This window comes from Mus musculus, chromosome 8 (genome assembly GCF_000001635.26).
Source record: "Mus musculus strain C57BL/6J chromosome 8, GRCm38.p6 C57BL/6J".
NCBI classification, from domain to species: Eukaryota; Metazoa; Chordata; class Mammalia; order Rodentia; family Muridae; genus Mus; species Mus musculus.
This window is the reverse complement of record NC_000074.6, coordinates 24684046-24708856: the sequence shown is the minus strand read 5'-3', so window position 1 is coordinate 24708856 and position 24811 is coordinate 24684046. Positions and strand designations below refer to the sequence as shown.

The 24811-nt window shown below is 40.8% G+C and overlaps 1 protein-coding gene across 5 annotated transcripts in view; it reads left to right on the top strand.

The window, feature by feature from the left end:
* The window catches only part of Adam3 (a disintegrin and metallopeptidase domain 3 (cyritestin)), a 49146-nt gene that overhangs the window by 17521 nt on the left and 6814 nt on the right, over positions 1–24811 (top strand). For 4 of the 5 annotated variants that reach the window (NM_001324489.1, NM_009619.5, XM_011242113.3 and 1 more), the window contains 9 exons: positions 1362–1498; positions 4918–5107; positions 11629–11727; positions 13521–13716; positions 14150–14237; positions 14503–14686; positions 19370–19456; positions 20861–20975; positions 24124–24316. In NM_001324489.1, the coding sequence (NP_001311418.1) occupies positions 1362–1498; positions 4918–5107; positions 11629–11727; positions 13521–13716; positions 14150–14237; positions 14503–14686; positions 19370–19456; positions 20861–20975; positions 24124–24316 (1289 nt within the window). Of the gene's footprint in view, positions 1–1361; positions 1499–4917; positions 5108–11628; positions 11728–12522; positions 12678–13520; positions 13717–14149; positions 14238–14502; positions 14687–19369; positions 19457–20860; positions 20976–24123; positions 24317–24811 lie in introns of those variants that run through there. The other variant, XM_011242114.3, reaches the window with a different exon arrangement.

Sequence of the window (24811 nt, the reverse complement as noted above, 5' to 3'; positions counted from 1 at the left end):
TGCTCTTTTTCATGTGGCTGCTCTGATTTTAACCCACTCTGCCAATTAGTTAGGTGGTTTTTTGTTTGTTTGTTTGTTTGTTTTTGTTTTTAACTCACTCACATTCAAAATAGTTGGTGGCAGGGAAAAACTTCATGCTGCTGTTTCTGTCCTATATGTTGTTTTCCTGTCCTGCTTAGATATGCGCTGAATAGATTCTAGACGTCTTATTTTCAGAATCTTGAGTGCAGCTCATCATGATGGGGCAGGCATGGCAGCAGGAGCTGGAGGCAGCTGGGCCAATTGCATCCACAGCAGAGCGAGGCAGAGGCTGGTGCTCAGCTAGACTTCTCCATTTGATGCAGTCTGTGGCCCCAGCCTATAGGATGGTGCTGCCCACAGTGAGGGTGGGCCTAGCTACCAAACTTGACCTAATCCAGATAACACTTCCTAGACATACCTAGAGGCTTCTTCCCAAGGCAAGTCTAAATCCAACCAAGCTGACAAACTATAAACTGTTATCCAGTAATTTAAGAAAGTGAAACACCAACTACACAAGACCTAGGATTGCTGAAATGCACAGTGGCAGTGACAGAAGCAGTCGGGGGTGGAAGGGCATGGCCCAGGAGCTGATAAAACTATAGTGGACCCCAAAGAAGTGTCTCTGCTAGGTGTGTGCAGAAATGGCATCAGCAAATACTACTACTCTACTTTTAGAGAAATCAGCTTAAATTTCCTCAAGCAATTTCTGAAATAAAAATTGATTGCTAACTAACTCTTCATGGTTTAATATTTCTCTAATTATTGCCTTGAAAAATATATTACTATAATTATTCTATTTCTCTAAATGTCTTTATGCTTATTTGAGTTCTGTTCAATAATGTCATAAATTTACAAAGATAGCAATCATTTTTCTCCCATATGTCAGCTCCATTTGGACTAAAATTTATTGCTTAAGAAAAATATCAAAATTGTTCTTTTTTAAAAAGCATTCCTAAAATAGTTTTGATATTACATTTTCTTGACTTTTCATTCTAGTTTAGGTCCCATTGTCAAACAAAGCCTGACAAAAGCAAACGGGCAGAAGGAAAGGAGGAGGATGAGAAAGGGCAGGAAGAGGTGGAGGAGTGGGAGGGGGAGGAAGAGGAGGAAGAGGAGGAAGAGGAGGAAGAGGAGGAAGAGGAGGAGGGGAGGAAGAGGAGAATGGGGAGGAAGAAGAGGAGAAGAAAGGGAAGGGGAAGGGAGAGGAGGAGGAAGAGGAGAATGGGGAGGAAGAAGAGGAGAAGAAAGGGAAGGGGAAGGGAGAGGAGGAGGAAGAGGAGGAGGAGGAGGAAGAGGAAGAGGTCTTACAATAATTCTGTCCTGTTTTTGTATCTATTCAGCATCCAAAGACGTTAGCTGTGGAGGGCTTTGCCATTGTTCTCTCACAGTTGCTGGGAATTAACCTGGGGTTGGCATACGATGACGTCTACAATTGTTTCTGTCCAGGAAGCACATGCATAATGAATCCTTCGGCAATGTAAGGTCTTTTCCAAATCTGATCTCTACAGACACCTAGGAAATGTTTGTAGTATGTTTTGATGTGCATTTTGTCACAATATAACTCAACTAGGAAGAGTTAGAGTGAATGTGAACACAATTGTTTAAAGCGCATGGAAGAGAATGAGTTAGGAGTGTTCCAGAAAACCTGCTTAACAGTTCTTAACTGTTAGCAGTGAGCGCGTTCCTAGTACACAGAGTGAAGGTGGATGCGGATGGGTTCGTTTGTCAGGACTGTTGGCTTCTAGGGAAAGATGTGTGATGCTGAACTATCAGAAGACTTGGAGGCTCAATGGATCTGTAAATAAGGAGATTTGGGGCAGAAGGAGAGAAAGGGTTATAGAGACAAACAAACAAACAAACAAACAAAAAACCTCAGAAACTAATGAGACTATAAGGAAAATACTGTACGGACTGCACTGGGAACCAAGGTAAAACACAACAACAAGCTGAAGATTCAAGGAAAGATGAAGGGATGGGATGGAGGCATGGGAAAGACGTGAGGTGTGTTATGTAAAGGTGTGAGATAGAACCTGAGGTGTTGGGGGTAGAAACTGCATGTTTACAGAATGGGAGATTTTACAATAAATCCAACAATAAGCAGTCAATCTATACAGCTTGTTTAACTCAGATGTGCCCAAGCAAAGTGAATGCACTGTGCATCTGAAGAAGCCCAAGCACAGCCTCTTGAGTCATCTTGGGAGATGGGTGTTCTCATAATAATCCATGGAAGTTTCTTAGCATTGAGAAGTGAGGGCACTGAAGAGTCACACACATGCTCCTGGCCATCACAGCTCACTTCTAAATACTGAACTATCCAGGACAGTTTTATCTGTTGAGATCTGGCTTATGATTAGTTGTCAGTTAGGCCTTTCCAGCATGCAGTTATAGAGACTGTACAGGCTAGATCTCAAGGACAGGTGTTCTAGAATGTACAGACCTTCAACTGATGGGAGAGAATTAACGTCTGGGCAGATAATTTTGAGAGACGTCACAAGGCGAAAAGAGGAGCTTTCGGTGGAAGGTCCAGTCAGCCGGGAGGAAGGGGTTGCAGAAATTCGTGCCATCTTGCCGAGGGAGGAGTGTGTGTATGAAGAATGGAGGGAATGATAAAAGCCATGTGTGTAAAAGCATCCAACCAGAAGCGTTTGTTTCAGTCTCCTCAAAGTCTTCCATGTACTAGGGAGACAAACAAAAAACTAGGAAAAACTGGGTGGAGGGGGCAGGTGAATACAAAAGAAGAATATACTGCAAATCCTCCCAAGTGGAATGCACCAGTTAAAATACACCAGCAGTGCAAGGCTGCTAAGCAATAACACAATGCTACAAAGCAAACAGCTGCATGTCGTGAAAGGGAAGGGGCACTGGGGGCTCTATAAAGGAAGTCTGGGGAGATGATTTAGTGGGTAAGACTGCTTGCTGTGCCAGCCTGAGGACATGAGTTCAAATCCCTAGCCCTCCTGTAAAAATGTGGAGCATGGCCATGTCTATCTGTAACCCCCAATTTGGTGATAGGGAGAAACAGATCCCAGAAGTTGACTGGTTAGGTAACCATGCTGGAAAGATGCACTTGGAGTTCTGTGAGAGACCCTGTATGAGCAATGTGGTGGGAACCATTGGAGGAAGAGACAGGAAGGCTTCCTCTGGCTTGGACACGTGGGTACATGGACACACACCGCAGCACACACATGTATACAACACATACACACTGCTCACGTGTCTGCCTCCCTCATGTTGGCAGTGTAAGGGATGGATGAGGCAGCTAGCTGGTGAGGACAAAGGTGCTGCAAGCATGTCTTCATCTAATCGTGTGACATTGGGCATTCTAAAGAACTCTAACAACAAGATCCCGAATCGCCTATATGAGCCATAAAGATTCTTGTCTTTCATAGACAGTAATGGTTGATTTGGGGGCCAAAGGTGAGAAAAGAAAAATGAGCCTCAGGAAGTTTTGGGGAAGACTCACTAGAGGGCCATAGGAGTTAATGCCCACTTGCTGAATCTGGGCAATGCCATGCCAGCATGCTGAGGAATTCTGACAATTCTTCCTTTGACTACAAATGACGATAGCAATGCTAGTAATAGAGTGCATGCCACCAAAGGAACGAAGGAAATGATTTCTTGCTAATGCCGGCATGTCAACGAATACAATGAAAATTAAAAATTACAGCCATAAATGGGGATAGTTACATTAAAATAAGTTTCTCCCTACACATTTATAAACCAAAGAGGAAAATATACCCAGTTGAGTGAATGCCTTGGCCAGTGTGGCTTTTTTCACAAATGAATTCATCTAGTTGACACACCAACTTTCAGGTCACAGTGAAAGGAACAGAACAGCCTGTCTGTGCTCATGTCACCCAGATGCTTGACCCACTCACAATATCCTGGGTCACAGAGGAAAAAAAGGGGGGCATTGGACAAAACAACTGTAGTACAATTGTAAAGCCGCCCAAGATCACAAGAGCTTAACAAAACCAAGACAATCAAAGGCCAATGCTTTTCAGAAACCCATAGTGAGCTTACACCAAGGTCATGTCTATGTAGGGCACCTAGGATAAAGAACGTCAGGACAAAGTGCCACCATCTTAGTGTGTTCTTGTTACAAGAGCAAGCTCTTACACAAGCACTTGCATGAGTAGAGGTCAGAGGATAGCTTTTGGGAGTCATTTCTGTCTACATCATGTGGGTGGGACAGGCACTCTTACCTGCTGAGCGTTCTTGCCAGCCCATGGTTGTTACTTTCAAAAGGGAAAACTGATTCTCGGATTTTATTTGCATCACTGAGAAAAGTTTGAGGTCACAAAATTCAACCCAAACTCACTGAACTCTGCACTTAAATGAATAAAAATATTGGTAATGGTGTTGGTAACATGAAGACTTTGGAGGCTGGGGCATGAGAATCAGCTGGAGCTAGGAGATCAGCTTGAGTAATAGAGATCACCCTTAAAGAAGGATAGGAATTTAAATATATATATATTTGAAAAATAAAAGGAATCAAAGGCTGCTTGCTTTCCTCAGCCTGAAAATATTGCATGACTTTCATCAACAATGATAGAATCATCTTTGACATTTTCCATTTTTCTTCTTCCATGTTCTTGCTAGCCATTGGGAGCTTCTTATAGTAATAATTAAGTTGAAACTAATGCGGAGCCTTTATGCTCCTGAAGCTGAGGTGTCTCCCACTCCAATACTCTCTACTTTCTGTATATTGATTCTGACAAATAGCAATAGAAATGAATGTACTGCTTTGGTTATGACCTGCATTGTATCCCCCCCCCCCCACTTCTTGACACTTCTTTAAGGTGAGTACTTATGGATGTATATACTTTATTAAAGAATGTATTGGGGAATAGCAGTTGCATTTCATTTATCTGAAAAACATCAATTTATTTTCAGACGTTCCCAAGGCATAAAGGTTTTTAGCAGTTGTAGTGTGGATGAATTCAAACAGCTGGCTTCACAACCTGAACTGGACTGCCTTCGGAATACATCGGAGACAGAATTTGTTGTCCAGCCCCAAGGTGGATCGTATTGTGGTAACCATCTCCTGGAGGTCCCAGAGCAATGTGACTGTGGCCCACCAGAGGTTAGACAGAAACTCTCACAGCTGTCCACCATGTGTTCTGTGTGTACTGATTCCTACAGCCCTGTAGATTTCTATATAATTGAAAGGGGGAGCATCATTTTTTAAAGACGATGGGCTGTTTTACTATTGAAGGGAGAGAGCTGGCTATGGTAGTGCATTTGCTGAAAAATCCAAGCATCTGGGCAAGAGAATGGAGGATTTCAGAATTCAGAATTGGGAAGACTGAGCCGGGCGTGGTGGCGCACGCCTTTAGTCCCAGCACTTGGGAGGCAGGAAGGCAGAGGCAGGCGGATTTCTGAGTTCGAGGCCAGCCTGGTCTACAGAGTGAGTTCCAGAACAGCAGGGCTACACAGAGAAACCCTGTCTCTAAAAAAACAAAAACAACCCCCCCCCCAAAAAACAAAACAAAAAACAAAACAAAACAACAACAACCAAAACAAAAAAAAAAAAAAAAACGAAAAAAATTGGGTTGGGATGACTGTATTAAAACAATGACAGAATGTTGTTTGTAACAGACCTTATGAGTGAGGGTTTTAGTTTTTATTTCAAGGAGTTTTAGAAATGTACTAGTATCTGAAATTTACCTTAAAGAAGTTTCATAGCACATAGGATGGTGAGGGTTTTTGGCGCATAGCAACTGAGTATTTTTGAATTTGAAAATTTTAAACTATGGGTAAAGATAATTGTTTTACCATTAATAGGCAGACCAGAATGCCAGCAGCACTGTTTCATGAAATGTCATTTATTTTAACTTAGTTTCACAAACTGGATTATTCCTAACATTCTTCATTTGTTCATCTTTATCCTCAATAACATACATAACATGGATGGCACATGGGTCCCCAATGATTCCTTCCTTCTTATTCCATTCCATCAGAGCCACAGATAGAACCACAAACAATTCCCATTTAATATAACCTTTGCTATCATGTTATCACCCCCCTGTTGATTATTTTTGTATATCTTGGTATATTGTTATATCTTTACAATATGTCTTGGTAATGATGAATGACATGTCTGCCTTTCTTCATTTCAGTTGTCTCTCTACTTGTTGGTATGGATATCTTTGATTACTAGCAGTTAAGACCATTAGACATCTTTTGTGACGAGACCCAGTGAAGTTTTGTTTGAATATTTTCTTTTAGAATTTGTACTTGACTCTTGAAAAAAAATGTTTTTCTGTTTCTTAGAAGAACCTTACTGTCTTAGTCAGGGTTTCTATTCCTGCACAAAACATCATGACCAAGAAGCAGTTGGGGAGGAAAGGGTTTATTCAGCTTACACTTCCATACTGCTGTTCATCACCAAGAGAAGTCAGGACTGGAACTCAAGCAGGTCAGAAAGCAGGAGCTGATGCAGAGGCTATGGAGGGATGTTCTTTACTGGCTTGCTCCCCTAGCTTGCTCAGCCTGCTCTCTTATCGAACGAAGACTACCAACCCAGAGATGGCACCACCCACAAGGGGATCTCCTTCCTTGATCACTAATTGAGAAATGCCTTACAGCTGGATCTTGTGGAGGCATTTCCCCAACTGAGGCTCCTTTCTCTGTGATAACTCCAGCCTGTGTCAAGTTGACACAAAACCAGCCAGTACAGTAAATTTGGTCAGGGATTGTTTGGGAGAAGAGTAGCCAATGAGTCAGGGAGTCTTCTGAGTTATCAGAGTTTCATAAAATGCTACCCACCCATGCAAGCAAACAGCCTTACAGAGAAGATAGGTGTGGGGCTCAGAAGCCGCTGGAGCTTAAACCTACACCTGATTATCCAATTACACTGTCTAACATTGGCACGACCTCGTGTGCTGCCAACTTGTGAATGACCCAAGCACATTTCTCTGTCATGAAAATAGATTCTAAATTAGGCTTCAGTTTGTTCTGTTAATAAAATAAGATGAGTTGCAGCTGGCTATGTAGAGATACTGAGTGCCAAGCTGGAAGGGAGCGTAAGTCAAATAACATAACTCAATGCTACCCACAACCTGTGGTTAACCGCTCAGTTTTGAAGACTGACCAAAGCCTTTGGCATTGAAACCAATTGCTGTTACCTTTGAATGGACTTGTTCAATCTCTTTATGGAATTAACCCCTTGGAACATCTGATCACATTGATACTCTATGGAGCATAATTGACATTGGCAGGAGAACATGTTAGAGTCCTGAGAGATTCAGTACAACCAAAGAGTTCTTTTTTTTCTTTTGAGCTAGGTTCTTACTATATCTCTGGCTGTCCTGGAACTCAACTATGTCAACTAGACTGGCCACAAAGTCCATAGAGAATGGCTTTCCCTCTGCTTCTGCAGTACTAGGATTAAAGGTGTTCGGGTCACTTCCAACTCATGGGTCTCTGGGCCCTGTTTCTGAAGTACATAGTAGTGTCATGAGCAATAGGGGCTTACCTTCCACCTCCAGGAGACAACCAAGAGCAACAGCAGTAAGCTGTAGGCTTTAGGAGTCTCTTGGACAGTCCTGGTCAACAACTCAAAAGCAAGTTTCTCATGTCTGGTATTGGGGTTATTGTTAGGTGGTCTTTGGTTCTTGGAGAGAGCACTGTCAGCCCAGATGAGAAAAGTTCATTAAATCTATATATGTATGTATTTATACACAGAATTATGTTTATTAGGCAGGTTTATTTTATTTTTATTTTTTAGATAAATGGTTGATTAGCTGTGGATTCTGCAGACATCCTTATGATTATCATACCTTCTTCCCTACTGTATTGATCCCCTTCTCCTTTCCTATTTCCCTTATTAGGTCACTAGCACCTTACTGTTCACCTCTCTATTGCTCCCCAACTCCCCTGTCCTACCTATGGTCCCATTTTCCTTATCTGGTTTCCTCAGTTAGCCCAGGTTCTCTATTCACACTTGAATATTTGGAGAACCTGTGATGTCTATTTCTCAGGGTCTAGATTAGTTCACAATCAATCACAGTGCAGAGTTGGGGATCAGTGGTTCTCAATCTTTCTAACACTGTGACCCTTTAATACAGTTCCTCATGGTGTGGTGACCTCCAACCACAAAATTATTCACATAGCTACTTCATAATTCTAATTTTGCTACTGTTATGAATCATAATGTAAATATCTGTGTTTTCTGATGGTCTTAGGTGACCTTGTGAAATGGTTCTTTGAACCCAAAAAGGATTGTGACTCCCAGGTTGAGAACAGCTGGTCCAGATTCCCCCTCTATCCCAACCTACCCAACTTTTAAAAGAACCCACCCAACTTTAGAAAGAAATTAAAAAACCCAGTACAACAACAAAACCTCCACAAACCAAGAAAACAAAAGCACATGCAAAAAGAAAAAGAAAAGAGTTAAAAAGATAAACATTCCATACATTTGCCTAAGAATTCCATGAAGCCATTGTTTTCAGTAACTGAGTACTACTACATTGTGTAAATGTACCACATTTTCCGTATCCATTCTTCTGTTGAGGGACATCTTGTTTTTTTTCCAGCTTCTGGCTATTATGAATAAGGCTGCTATGAACATAGTGGAGAACGTGTCCTTGTGATATGTTGGAGCATCATTTGGGTATATGCCCAGGAGTGGTATAGCTGAGTTCTTAGGTAGTAATAATGTCCAACTTTTTGAGGAACCTCCAGACTGATTTTCAGAGTGACTGTACCAGCTTGCAATCCCACCAACATTGGAGGAGTGTTCCTATTTCTCCGTATCCTCGTCAGCATCTGCTGTCACCTGAGTTTTTCATCTTAGCCATTCTGACTGATGTGAGGTGGAATCTCAGGGTTGTTTTGATGTGCATTTCCTTGACAGCTAAGGATGTTGAACATTTCTTTTTGTGCTTCTTGGCCATTCGAGTTTCCTCAGTTGAGAATTCTCTGTTTAGCTCTGTTCCCCATTTTTTAATAGGATCATTTGGTTCTCCAGAGTCTAACTTCTTGAGATCTTTGTATATATTGGATATTAACTCTCTATTAGATGTAGGGATTGGTAAAGATCTTTTCCCAATCTGTTGTTTGCTGTTTTGTCCTACTGACAGTGTCATTTGCCTTACAGATGCTTTGTAATTTCATGAGGTCCTATTTGTCTGTTGTTGATCTTAGAGAATAAGCCATTGGTATTCTGTTCAGAAAAATTTTCCCCTGTGCCCACTTTCTCTTCAATGTATCTGGTTTTATGTGGCGGTTCTTGATCTACTTGGATTTGAACTTTGTACAAGGAGATAAGAATGGATCAATTTGCATCCTTCTACATGTTGACACCTGAACCAGCACCATTTGTTGAAAATGTTTTTTTCCAATGGATGGTTTTAGCTCCTTTGTCAAAGATCAAGTGATCATAGGTGTGTGGGTTCATTTCTGGGTCTTCAGTTCTATTACATTGATCTACCTCCTATCATTGTACCAATGCCATGCAGTTTTTATCACTAGTGTTCTGTAGTACAGCTTGAGGTCAGGAATGGTGATTCCAACAGAAGTTCTTTTATTGTTGAGAATAGTTTTCGCTATCCTGGGATTTTTGTTTTTCCAGATGAATTTAAGAATTGCTCTTTCTAACTCTATGAAGAGTGGTGTTAGAATTTTGATGGAGATAGCATTGTATCTGTATATTGCTTTCAGCAAGATGGCCATTTTTACTCTACTAATCCTGTCAATCCATTAGCATGGGAGATCTTTCCATCTTCTGAGATATTCTTCAATTTCTTTCTTCAGAGACTTGAAGTTCCTAGTTTGGTAGTATATCCAAATGGCAAAATGGCAGTCATAGGTTCTTTCTTAGGGCCTGTGGCATGCCCAGCCATGAGTTCTTGGCTCCAATTATAGGTCCAGGCATCAGTCCCAACTGAGAAGTAGCTGGTTAACCCTGTTCCATCCATGATACTGTGTATTTCTCACCAGGCCAAATGTTGTGTAAGCTTCCAGGTTTCACAGGTAAGGCTGCTGATAACTCCTTAGCAGCCTGTACGGTGCCTTCCTACACTACAAAAGCTAGCCAGTGGGGAAGAAACCTCTAGGCCAATCCTAGCTTGATTTCTCCATGTCTCCTGACCAAAGTATGTGATATCTTAAGGAACAGGGTCATTCCATCATGTTCTATTGGATAACTCAGACCAATGGCAACAGCCTGTATGCTTTGGGGAAATGCTATAAGACCCATTGACCAATAACCAATAACTCAAAGGGAGTTAATCCACACCAGGCACCTGAGCTTTTTGTTTGATAACCTAAGGCATATGGGAGAGGTATTAGCCTTCTGTGCAGTATAACTCCACTTAAACTTTTACGTATAGATTAGAAAACTTCTAAAGTACCATTTTAAAAATAATTAGTTGCTATTCTAGTGCCAACCTTCCTGTGTAGAAATTGTTCTATAAGATAAGAGAGTGTGTATTAAAGATAATTTAGGGATATCAATCTACAGGTATTAGAATTATCAAGTAAGTTTGGGAAACACAGTGCAGGAATTGTTTTCTTTCCTTCAGGACAATGGATTTAGTATATCACGCATTAGTTGTAAACTTCTTCAGCAATTTTATGACAACCACACTATCATTTATCACCATGTTCTGCACTGCAGCTTTTAATAAATGAAAGCTTTCAGAGTCAGGCTATCTTTTTTTTTTTTTCCTATATGGATATCCAATTATTCTAGGGCCATTTGTTGGAAAGACTATCCTTTCCAAATTAAAGTATCCTGGCTTCTTTAGGAAGAAGCAATTAATCATGTGCTTTAGAATTTTAACTTATATTCTGTAATAGTACATGCCTGTATGAAGTTTTTGATCTCTTATGGTCCCTGGCAAGAGAGAGCAACCCAAGAGAGCCCTACAGTTGGCTGAGAAGTAAGAGTGGGAAAAGAGCATATTCAGGGTCTCTGTTATGCTCTCTCTAGGAAAAGGCAAAGCAGGGACTGAAGTAATGGGGCCAGGAGCTTGAATACTTCTGGATGTCTCTTCCCCCCACTGGTAGGCCCCAGTTGCCAAGTACCTATTCCTAGGGTGTTTCCAGACGGGGAGATAATAATTTGTAAGAGTTCCACAAAGGAGGTGTTTGGAGGGGGGGGGGTTAATATGGTTTGATTTGGTCAGATTGAATGTAAAGGCTGTTGTAAAAATGGTTGTAGCCATGTGGCTTATTTAAAGAAATTGGACAGAAACAAAGATGAAAACACACAGGAGGCTGGACTTAGCCAGTATTAGGGGAAATGTCACTGTCCCACTGACAGAGTACACACACACACACACACACACACACACACACACACACAAACCTAACTGAAAGGAGACTCACCACTAACATCAGTGTGTAGTGATCTATGCAACAATATTGGCCACGGTGTTGACTGATAGTATAAACTGCTCAACTATCATTTTATGGAGCCACATTTAAAAAAAAAATATGATCTGTTGTTGGCAGGGCTGTGACTTTTAGTGGATGTTTGGAAACCAATGAAGATTAATTGAGCAGCCCACAACTGTACTTTGAAAAGAATTTTTTTAAAAAAGTCATATATATGATTTCAAATGCCTATGTTTACCTTGATTATATTTTCTTCTCTAGACCTGTACTCATAAAAAATGCTGTAACCCTAAAGACTGTACTCTGATTGATGCTGCGCAGTGTGGTACAGGGCCATGCTGTGATAAAAGAACATGTACGGTAAGCCTAGAACACAGAAATAAAATACCTTTTGGGAGTCTATAACATGACATTCTTGGCTGGCTAGCTTCCGAATAATGACTTCATAATAATTATGAATGCTTAAGACCTTTGCTTTAATAATTATGAATAATTATGAATGCTTGTTCTCAACTAACTCATATAACTTAAATTAATCTATTTTAATCTATGTTCTGCCACATGGCTTGCTATCTCCCCTGTTTTGAACATCCGACTTCCTCCGGAAGTCTCTCGATGGAGACTTTCTTGCCTCTGATTCTTTCCCAGAGTTCCTGTTTCTGCAGATGTCCCACCTATTGTTCTGCCCAGCTATTGGCTGTTGAGCTCTTTACTAAACCAATAAGAAGGTGACTTAGGCAGGTGAGGAAGGATAGAGACACAGCTTCACACAGCAGACTAAAAATAATTATCTCAACAGGAGTCTTTTTGGTGTACTTCCCTTCTAGCTTCTGGAAGAATCTTTCAAATGTTTTAATTTGTATTCTCTTTGAAACACTTTCTTTTGGTCTAAGTCTTAAAAGTTAGAAGATGACCATTTGGATAACACTTTTTTTTTTTAAATGAAATACATCATTTCTCCATGTGGTAGATCTTAAGGATATTTCTAATCTCCACTATGTCCTTGATTTCAGCCAGTGGGTCTCTTTCTGCCCTCTGCTTTCTTTCATATGTTTCAATCTGTTCCAAAGATCTCTCTAGCTGTGATATGCAGTTTTGTTTAAAACTATTGTGTCAGGAATTTTTCTTAGTCCTGTCTGGTTGTAATTTCTTCAGGATCAAATGTCATGCCACAAAATGAAAACTAACAGGGTTCGCCTGACAAGCAGCAACAGCAAATCACATTCTGAAAACCAGATGAGCCAGAGGTGTGCAGCATGCAAGTGCAGCTCTGGTAGGCTGTTTTCCTCAAGAACAGATGGCTAGAGCCAAAGGTTGTTCTCAACATGCCTGAATGGAGCGGCCCACCTAGGACTTTCATGCCTGACAATTGTTACTTCCCCTGTAGAGCCCATGTCTTTAACTATTACCACCAAGTAAAACAAGTCCTTTCTGTGGTGAAGACGCAGTGTGCTGGCCAATAAGGAGAGCTTCATCGAGAACAATGAAAAAGGTTGTAGGAATGCATACTGATTTTGCCCAATATGACTGACTAGAAGGGCTTTGCGCATAGGTGTTGTGCATTTTCTTTTCATCTTTATCTACTCTGAGTGTAGACAAGCCTGTTCTTTTTTCCCTATATTCTTGCAAATCTTCAAGCTCTTCTACCAGACCTTGTCCAAAGTTAAGAGATTTGATCCAAGCATTTTCCTTAATGATTCCAGTTTAGACACAACTCCCAGTGCAAAGCTCTGAAGGGCATCAGCAGGACCAGCTGCTTTATCTACAGCAACTAGTGATTAAGACATGTGTAATCAATGCTGAGACACTCTTTCAGACCACTTTGAAAACAACTGATGCCATATTATAGTTATATCCCACCGAGTATAGAGAAGAAAAGATAATGAATTCCCAAGATGAAATAGAATAGCAGCATGTTGTAGAAGTCTGTTGTTTTGTTGTTCGTTTCTTTGTTGACAGTCTCCAACAAACTTTGTCCCTGTGTTGTAAGATATCTTGCTGCTTCTTTTTGTTTTGTTTTTTTTTTGTAACTGACTTTAGTCCATAATATTATATAATCTTTCAAAGGAGTAGAGAAATTATCTCTTGCCTAACTCCCAAGAAAACTTCTCTGAGTCACCCTGACCAAAGCTAGTTTATCCTTTGTCTCTCAGATAGCCGAAAGAGGACGCCTATGCAGAAAAAGTAAGGACCAGTGTGATTTCCCAGAGTTCTGCAATGGAGAAACTGAAGGCTGTGCCCCTGATACAAAAGCTGCAGACCTGGAACCTTGCAACAACGAGACTGCCTATTGCTTTGGTGGGGTTTGCCGAGACCCAGATAGGCAGTGTACAGATTTATTTGGGAAATGTATGTATTTGGGGAAAATATGTATTTTTGTGGGGGGGGGGAGATAAATTGCCATTATTTTAAAGCTACAAATTCATCCTGTACCTTATTCTAAATATTGTTCTACAATCACATTTGAAAACCAAATCAAAGCAAGTCAAAAAGGAGAAGACTGAAGGCCATATAGGATATAAGTCAAGACCAAGGCCATTGGTGGGAGAAGAATAGAGAATTAGTGTGTGGCTTTAGAAAGAGAGAGTGACTTTTTCAACAATTTTCTTTAACACAATATTTTTTTTTCTGGGTAGTTTTTAAGTTGATTCTTGCCCACTGCTCCTGTTAGAAGACACAAACAGTCTCAGTATAAATTCCCTACAGTTTCAAGGACTGTAAATTACGTTTTGCCTTTAGTGTGAGAAACTTGAAATTCTTTTTCTTTCTTTTTTTTTTTCAGATGCTAAGGGTCCTAATTATGTGTGTGCACAAGAAGTGAATCTGCAAAATGACAAATTTGGAAACTGTCATGGGCGATGTAATTATAGGTACACACTCATCAAGTTGTCCATTTGCCATGTGTGTTGTACGTAGTGCAAAGGGTGCACCCATGTTTACCTGCAGATCAGGTGTTTCGTGTTGGAATAGGTGTATGTTCTCAACAGCTCACTCCATTGCATTTGCCTTAATGCTCTAAATTAAGTATCAATTTAGTTGTAAACATATATACTGAGCTATCTATTGAGTTATAACTGAACTAATGGATAAGACAGCTAAGTGATAATATAAAACTTTTCTGCCTCCTATGTCCAGTGCTATATTTTGTGGAAAAGCAGTTTGCTACTGGAACTTTGCAGAAGTCATACAAACAGAGAAATATGATGTTCAGTATACTTACTTGGGAGGCCAGGTGTGTGTGTCCGCTCATTTAAGATCACAGACTGGGACTAGAGATGACACATATGTCCATGATGGCACTGTTTGTGGTAGTGGCCAGGTAAGCATGTCTTTACTTGATGTTTATGTACTGTGTTTATAATGGATTTATGAATGCCTATGAGTGTAAAAATACATAAGTTTGAGAGTGTCCACAATTTCTCTTGCTACATCAAAATAACAAAGTACAATAGTGAATGACTATAAAAATATCATAATAATACCCCTTTGCTTGTGTGCTAACCAGAGTTGCCATTGGTTAAAGAAACTTTCATTTTTGTGAATATTTTCCTTAGGAATTTGGTTATTGATACTGAAACTTGTTTTCTTACACTCAAGAATCTAACTTTCCTTCTTAGGCTAAGCCCTAGTCTGCAATAATTTGTATGCACTACAAACAAAAAGTGCCAAAACCCATACTAAAAAATAAATCACAACAAAATTTCACCAAAATGTAAGATTGTCAGAATAATGTGAAGAATATTAAAGAGAAATTAGTCAACTGTTTAGTCTTGCACTAATTTACAAAGATAATTTATGATTTTTATTAATAAAATCATGCTTTTTTACTTTCATAATCCCCTAGTACTCTAAAACACAATATTGTTATAAAGATAATTTCCCTTCTATAAGATACAATAATAAGACATAAGGTTTAAGTTTTATTTTTTTTCTTTTTGATGAAAATTCAAACAGTCTAATAAAAGATTCAGATAGGTAATTGTAATGCCTTAAAGCAAGAATATAGGCAATTTGGCTGAGGCTACTTTCAAAGAAAAACTGATAAGTAACCTAAATATTTACATAAAAAGTCATCAAGAAGTCTGCACCACACACACACACACACACAGACACACACAGACACACACAGACACACACACACACACACACACACACACACACACACACACACGAGGTCCCTCTGGGACTTGCCATTTACACCTACTGCAACATATTTCCACAAGGCCTCTTTTTCTCAGTCTGCTCTCTTCCCTGCTAAATCATCTAGTAGACACATCTGGACATTTCTGTGAAGTTAAACATGAGTTATACAATGGCAAGAACACAAAATTAGCGGGTATTTTAATAAAAAGTGGACTACTTACAGATTTCTTTAAAAGTGTTTTTACCCCATATTAATTTTTATAGAATAATGACTTCATTGTTTGTGTATGTATATTTAATGTGTTTTTAAAAAATGAAAAGCCAAGAGGAAAGTGTAAATTAGCAATAAACTTAAAATAGAAAAGGTTAAAACAAAAGAAGCAAATAATCATAAAGGAGAGGCACCTGGTGTGAAAGCACCTTTACAAACTGAAGCATTGACTATAAATATGAAGTTATAAATACCCCAAAATTGAAAACTTCAATACAAAGAGAATATTTGGCCTTTCTACTTATGTTGTGGCAAATGTGTTGAATTCCAGAATGGTGGGGGTTTCTTTTGTGGTTTGTATTTAACCCCTTCAGCCATCCCTGAGTATTTCAGTTGTTTCCATCTTAGAGTATAGTGACTGAGCAGCAGGACTTCTGCCTGGCTCAGGACAGAATTTGGAACAATTCTGACTAAGTGTTCCATGATTAATCAAGGGATAGATTCAATTGCTGGCTTTCTGGAAGGAGAGATAGCTGGAGATGCTCTTGGACGAAGACTGTTACATCTAACTGTGTACAAACATATACCTTTACTTATATACTCCCCAGGCAGAGTAGGTTTTCTTACCTTTCTTCAAATTCTTCACCCTGCAAAGTCCCTATATTGGTCTGTGCCTGAACTGTGTGCTTTCCTTGACAATAAACTATCAAATACAAGCAAATGGATTGTCCCGAGGTCTTTGAGCCACCCATGCGGGCTCTCGGGAAGGGATCTGGGACAACTCCCCTCTTAAGGCAGTGGGCTGGAAGCACACTGTTACCTGGGTCTTGTGATTGGCATCTGCAAGTAGGTATTGTAAGAACATGATGGTTAGGATCCAGCCTCTGCCCCAGGCTTCTGCTCTCTCTGACAGGCACCCTCTTCCAGGCTGAAGATTTGACCAGGGTTACATGTACTCAAGCAGTGAATCTACATCAGAAGCAAGGGGGAGGCGGGGCAAGGGGAAGGGAGGGTCATCTTGTTCTCCACCATTCCCCCTGCCTGAGAATCAGAGATCCTGGCCCCAGGACTTTGCTGTGAACCTCTGCCCACCCTCAAAGGGTGTGGGAAGAGTCTCCTCTGCCACACAGGCCCCTGATTGTCTTCAGAGGCTCCCATGTTGTCTGCCTCTGGAGCCAAGGTGTGAACCTTCCTCAGAGTCCCACCATATTGATGTTGTTCTGCCTTCCTGTCCACGGTGGGAGTACTAACAACTCTTCCTATAATATCCTCACCCTTCTCTTTGTTGAGTTGCACCACTTGCCCAATCCAAAACCTAATAGATGCATACACAGGTATACACACCCACACACATACACACACCCACACACATACACACACCCACACACATATACCCACACATGTACATATACTCTCTCTCTTACACACACACCCACCCACATATACCCACACATGTACATATACTCTCTCTCTTACACACACACCCACACACATATACTTTGAGTGACTGTGGCCCCAGGAAACCCAGAGTTACCTCAGGTTCTACGATGTTCCCATGGAGAAGCAGTTCCATAGAGTTTCAGAGCAACAGAACAAAGAAAATAATTAAGGGAATTTTAAAAAATACATTGGTGAGTAATCAGAGAGATTCATAGCTATGAGGGGAAGCTGGCAGTCCGCTAAGTTAACATTTCCAAGGGGCTTTATCTATTCATCACAGGACATTGGTTCCAACACAGGGATAGACAAGGGAAAGCTAGCTCAAGATAAATTATTTAGAATCTAGGACTACAGCATCCCAGTGTTTCTACATGACTGCACCTCCAGTCAGCCAACCAGGCTCTGCAGACACAGCCTCTCCCCAGGAGTTTCCATCCACAGATGTCATGTAACGGATTTGTGGGACACCTACATGGCATCAGAGGATTTGAAGGTACCAGGGAGACTAGAACGTATGCCTACCTGTACATGCAATACCAAACAGAGTCTGATGAAACAAAGCAGACACCCACAGCCAAATCCTAGGCAGAGCTCTGGAAATCCTGCAGAAGAGGACAAAGACGAATTGTAAGAGGCTGGGGACAAGGACACTATAAACAAGAACAAGAACAACAACAACAACAATAACAACAACAACATACAGAATCAACTCACTTCTGTGGGTCCATAGAGGCTCACAGAGACTGAATTGCCAACCATGGAACCTGCACGGGACTGATGTAGGCCATGTGCCCATATGTTACAGTTGCGTAGCTTGGTCTTCATGTGTGATTCCTGACAGTGGGAGCAGGGGCGGTCTTGGACTCTGTTGCCTGCCTTTGGGCTGCCTGTTCCTCCTGGGCTGCCTTGTCTAACCACAACAGGAGAGAGGATGCTCCTGTTCTTAACTGACTGAAATGCCAGGGCTGTGGTTCTCTACAGGAGGCCTCCCCTTGTCTGAAGAGAGACAGAGGAGACCACAGGAGGGAGATTGGGGGGGGGGGGGGCGGGGTAGGGAAGGAGAGGCTCGAGGGGAGCCACACTTAGGATTTAAAATCACTCACTAAATAAATTTTTAAAAATTAAAAATAAAAGAGCCCCCCAAAATACAAAGCCAGTTAAGGCTTCCAAGTGACATTCTAAATGCAAAAACAAGCAAGATATAACTTTGAAGGTTTTTTGTTTGTTTGTTTTTTGTTTTGTTTTGTTTTTTAATGAGTGCATGTGATAGAAATCTGCAAAGCAAGCAGAAGCAGTGAGCTAGCTTGCCTAACATCCCAAAGCATAAAACAAAACCTGGAAATAGAGACCTTCAACCTGGAACCCAGCAAGCGCTTCTTTTCCCGTCCTTCTGCGTCCACCTACTGAAGCCCCTCTTGTGCAGCCTCTGAATCGCTTCTGCTCTGCAGTTGCCTGGCTCAGATTTTACCTTTTACTTACATTAAACTCTTCACTTAATCATGCCTCAGTTTACCTCACTAGTAAAGACCACTGATCCCATGCAAAATACCCCTTCAGACTATCTGAGCAAAGTGACCCGCTCCTCTTAGAGAATGGATCAAAAGGCATTCAAATGGTTTGACTCTGGATAGAGGCATATGAACAGAGCTCACACAGCCACTGGGGTCCTCACCCCACCGAGGCAAATGTTAACCGTTGTTCATTTGTGTCACGAGAAGATAGCCCATCCTCCTAGCCTGTTAGGTAAGCTTATACAAGTCCTGAGTACAGGGATGATGGAAACTGATCCCTCCAGGCCACAATGCCAAACGGAGAGATGTGAGACATAGTATCTTCACTGGCCATCGAAAAGTGATCAGAGAGCTCTGGTGTTAGCTGAGTTTGCACCCACGTCGGCTCATTATTGTGAGTGTGGATAGCACTGGGTTGCTTCCAGAAAAACAATCAAAACAAATGAGAGCAACAACAACAACAACAAAACCAACTGCACCTCATTTTCAGAATGGAAACCCTATGAAGAAGACAAACACACCCTTCTTTGGTTAGAACAGCTATACGGTTTGGAATGGCAGTCAACCCATTCGACATATGCTGTCCCTGTACATAATTTTTGTAGCAAATAGAGCTCTTCAGCTGGGTCTTGTATTGTATTTAAAGTTTCTGTGGTTGCTCGCATTAGCATGTTCAGGTTTAAATATGCCTTTTCAGGTTTGCTTCCGAGGAGATTGCTTACGTGTGCATGTCCTAAGGGGAACCAGGGAGTGTGAGGCCGATGACAAATGCCAAGGACACGGGGTAGGTAGCCATTTTCGTTTTCATTTAATATGATCATTTCAATTCACACCAATAAACATTCTCCAGAATAGCCAGGTTCAGAATTATTTGGTGTGGAAATTCCCTTCAGAAAATTTCAGTTAACTGAGGAACATAGAATCTGCTACTTATGTGCATGATTTGTGGGCACTGTCAGACTGATAACAGGCCAGCTGAGCAAATGACCCTTAGCCTTGAAAGGTACACCAAAGAGGTGAGCGAGCGAGATGGCATCACAATGTCTGACCAGTAAAGTGTAACCGAGTATTATCAAGCATCATACAGAGATGGTGGCCCCATGCATTTCTGGGAGTGTAGGTGTACATCTGACATTGAAGACACCCGAGTTCCAATGTACTCAGATTAGGTTTGTCTTCTGACAGCCCCAGTTCATTTCCTCTAGTGTGTGGTCGATGCTATTCTTGCAGATTTACACACTGGTGGCCTTTCGAATAACATTTAACGGTTAGGAGTTCTGAAAAAACAAAACAGGCATCATTGTACATTCAAATTACTCTATTTTCCCACAATTTAAGCAAGGACATCTAACAAATAAAACATAGGTTCTGAGAAGTTTTGTACCCACACAGCATGCGTGAGAGCTTGCATTTCCTTATATTCTGGGGAGGTTTTTTAATCTCTTCCAACATACTGAATCCATTGTTAACGGCCATCACTTAGCCATTATTGTTTCTGTTCTTGGCTCTACCTGTCCTACCTGCCCCTGGTATTTTGACACCCCAGCCTGCCCAGCTGTTCTGAAGTTGTATGCTGGGTTGCAGAAGTTTGGAAAATTTCCCAGCATGCATCTGATTAAAATGTGTCTCCTGCATCTTTGTTGTAGCCTGGGCTTCTTATAGCAACTGTGTCAGAACTCACCTCGTTTAACCCATTTACCTTTCTGTGGGGCTGACTCTTGAGTCCTTCCATTGGTCATGACTCTTCTTTTTATTTTTGCAAGCATCTTTCTAGCCTTCTGTCTGAGTGTTACTGTTTGTTTCTCCTCCGCCCCCTCCTCGCGGATTATTAGAGGAGTTTGTTTGTTTGCTTCTTCCATAGAGATTTTCTCCCATCACAGCGGTTTCTTTTGTTAGTATAAATTAATAATAAATTGTAATCACTCTTTTATATCCTCTAACTTCATAGTTGCTATACTTTCCTAGCAAATCATTTCAATTATATCAAGAACATTATAACTTCTATTTAGAAATCTGACCAGCAGAAAGACGGACAAGCATATTAATTGCACAAGTATCCTTTTTACTTTCACATTAAAACTGCTTATACTTAATTTGAATTACTGTGGGTAATAAACAGAATATATATGTATGTGTATATATATATATATGTATATGTATTTCAGTTTTCATTTGGATTTGGTTTTAGATTTGCAACAATCTAAACAACTGTCAGTGTGAATCTGGTTTTGCTCCTCCAGAGTGTGACATGACACCTTCATCTCCAGGAGGAAGCATGGATGACGGATTTTGGCTGCCCTTCGGTTAGTATGCAGAGCACAGTCTGTATGTGTAGACATGTATCCCATCTCCACTGGTCACTGTGGCCATCTAAGACTTGACACTTATGAAGTGCTGCTGAAGGGTATTTCTATTTTGCTTGACTCTCTTTAAGTTTACAGGACCACGTGTAGAAGTGAGGCCTTAGCGAACCTCCCATCTCTAATTTTATCACAGCCTTCAGAACATTTCTATACCCACAGCATAGTTTTCTAGGTAGACACGGGTTTCAGAAAAGATGATAAACTACTGTAGTCTGTGTTTCCCAGGGGAGTTAGGCATATATGAGAATATATGGTTCACAACTGAGTTGCATGTTTAAGAACTGTGTTTGTGGGGTGTGTGTGGAGAGGGTGTGGAGGGAGATACGTTTGAGGATGCCTGAGATAGGAGAAGAAGAAATTGGAATCCCTGGGGCTGGAGTTGGAGACCTAATTTGAGTGGCCCAGTGTTGGTGTTAAGGAGCAAATTCAGGCCCTGGAGAGCCGCAAATGCATTAACCACTGAGCCATCTCTTCAGCTCTGGCATGTTTAAAATTAATTGTTCTATTTAAATGTAGAAAGCACACAAAGCTCATAAATATCATACGCCACTTAAACATTTTAAATACATTTGGTAGAAAGTCCTGAACAACCACTGCCCATTTGATACGGTCAGTTCTGTTTTGCTACAGTTACACATCTGTGACAGCACTGAGAGCTGCCGTATGGCGTCAAGTGTGTCAATGTATCAAGCTTACTAATTACTATATGTGTAAATAACAAGATAGGAGCTTAGAGCAAAAGGAACCACAGACTGGAAGGTTAAAGTAAGAAAAAAATTGCAAGAAAGCTGTCTAAATGTGTACCCTCAACCCTATCGAACAGAATTTTGGATATTTTCTTAGCAGATGATACTAGGGAAAGATTAATTTTCTTAATTTAAGGTAATACTTCATTGAAATAGTTATATTAATAGAATTTATATATGTTGCTAATATTCTGTATTATAGTGTTAATATTCTAATCTATGAATAGTTATCTTAATCTGTGTGATCTTCGTTTAATATATACCAGCTTCATTTCTAGATTTGGCAGCTCTTATTCACACTGATTTTATTTTTCTTCAATCCTTAATTACTTAAGGCTATATAGATATCCAGAGAAAAATTTCTTAAGAGTCGCAAGACTTTAAGTACCAAAGTACATAGGATTTTTGATGTATCCCATCTTTTAAAAAATTGTATGTAGTGTCTTTGTGTGTGTGTGTGTGTGTGTGTGTGTGTGTGTGTGTGTGTGTGTGTGTATGCATGTGTGTGTGCACATGTCTGTGATTTAAAGACAGGACCTTGGGTGTCATCCTTTGTTGGTCTCCACCTTAGTTTTGAGATGGGCGTGGTAGTTGAACCTGGAGCTCTCTGTTTTGGCTAGGCTGGCTGGCAGGGCTGTACCTGTCTTCACGTTCCAATGCTGGGTTTTGTTTGTTTTGCCTAAATGAGATTTTTCTCTTCCTTTTAGATGCATTTTATTTATTCTTTGATAGTTTCTTACAAGTCTGCAAAGTTTTTGCTCACATTCACCTACAGTTTTCACCTTCTGCTCTTCCTGGACATGGTTCAGCAGCAAATCCTTCTCCAACCTAAATTTTGCCCCTTTCCTCTCCCTCCCTCCCTCCCACCCTCCCTCCCTCCCTCCCTCCCTCCCTCCCTCCCTCCCTCCCTCCCTCCCTCCCTCCCTTTCTCTTATAAACAACTGAATACAGGTAGCACTGACTGCTGGAATATTGACTGATCTCATACAGGTGTTGCTCTGGTAACCATGGTTACGATGCATTTGTGAGCATCACCCTCATGCCACACCCAGAAGACAGCATTTCACAGCATCCCTCCCCATCCTCTGGCTCTTACCTTCTTTCCAACCTGTTTTCTCTGGGGTTTGGGGGTAGGAGCTTGCTATAAATCTCCAGCTTAAGGCTGGGAGCCCCTCAGCTCCTTGGCCCCAACCCTTTGATTTCACTGGGCATCCTTGTGTTTTCAGTTTTCTTCTCCTATTGAATTGCTTCCCTGGGAGTTTCTCTAAAGCTCTCTCATCAGAATCCATCACTATGGAATGAGTAATATGATTTTTTTTTTTTTTACACCTGGACTTTTCATGTTCCCATCTGAGCCTGTGTTGAGACTTAAGCCTCTGGATTTAGGCCACTGATTGGAATTTTTTAAATTACCCATATTCTTTGAGTTGTAATTTCTGTAGTGTTTCACGTGTGGCTAGGTTTTCCTAAGGGTGAAGCATTGTTCCTTTCTCTGGACTTGAGCTCTATAACCAAGCCTTCAGGGTTCCAGGCGAGACTTCTAATACAAGTCAGAATACATGATTAAGTACTGAAGTAACCACAGTTGATAGAGATGCCCACTAATAAGGAGACAGTAAAAGTCAGTTAATTATAAACAATCTTCTATCCATCTCCATTAACTTTGGGTGAATAAAGGTACAAAGCTAGTGTAGTACAACCTACAGTCTGAGTTATTAACTGTAGCATATAGAAGAAATGAGCTAAGACTATTTACTATTATTATTAGTGTTGTTATTATTTAGGCAAAGAAAGAAGTAGAGGAAGGAAATTGAATATGGAGGAGTGAGTTACTACTAGAGTAAATGGAGTTTTAGAATTATTAAAGCTACATAAAAACATGATTAAGAAGTAAACAGAAGAGGAGGTGGAGAAAGAGGATTGTGAGTTATGAAAAAGAGAGAAGGGGGTCTGGGCTGTAGGTAAGTGACATAGTTGGATGTAGTTGAATGCCCAGAAACAGAACAATTGTAAAACAGCAGAATCATTTTAAAACTAGAAACAGGTCAACGCAAGGGTGAAGATGTTTAAAACAACAAAATGTAATACATGCAGCTTCAGGCAACATCCTTTTCTTGCTAAGAGATGTGATTTTACCTCTCTAGCTTAAGAGACCAAGTAGTCCCATGCAAAAGAATGTTTGAATTTGTATACTGTACATAGAAGATAATTCAAAATTAAGTAACCGTATATAAAACCTGAAACCGAGACGTCACTGTGGGCAAAACAAAATAACTAAGATCACTGCTCTGCTTCAGTCATGGTTTTTGAGAAGAAGCTGAACGATCCTTTCACATTTTCAGATAAAAGCACACCTTTGATTTTCAAGCGGCATGGCCTTAAGTACAAAAAAGTGCTTTTGATCAGTTTCTATATCCTCCTGCCTTTCCTTGTTGTGCTAGCCTTCATGGCTGTTAAGCGGATGATTGGTAAGCGGCTTGCTAAGCAGAATATCTCAAAGGCATTGGAGCACAAAGAGGAAGCATTCAACAGAGGGTAAGTAAAGGCATTAAGATTAAAAATGCACCTCAGGAAGTATTTGAACACGGTTAAGTAATGTAAATATGGCTTTGGGGAGGGATGGTTGCTTGGACAAACTGCTAGAACTACTGGGTGGAAGGTTTTTAGGATATACCAAAAAAAAAAGAGAAGAACCCACAAAGTAGCAAAGACCAGCTACAGCGTCCTTCACATCCTGATGTGCCAAGGACAATTGGAGCACCTTAGTGAACCCTCGGGACCTTTCCAGTGAAAATCCTACGTGAGATGTAACTCACTTAGAACATATTGCTGATATCTCAAGCAACCTGAGCATCCTCTCCCTGCAAGTCATTTCTATGCCTGGGGTGGGGGTGGGAGTGGTCAACAGAGGCAAGTCTGGGAGCAGATTTGTGAATAGAATCTGTAGACGGCAAGAAAAATAAGAATACAGAACAAGGCCGGGAGCGCTTTCTATAATGCGCATGCATTAATTCTATTAATATCGCTTGA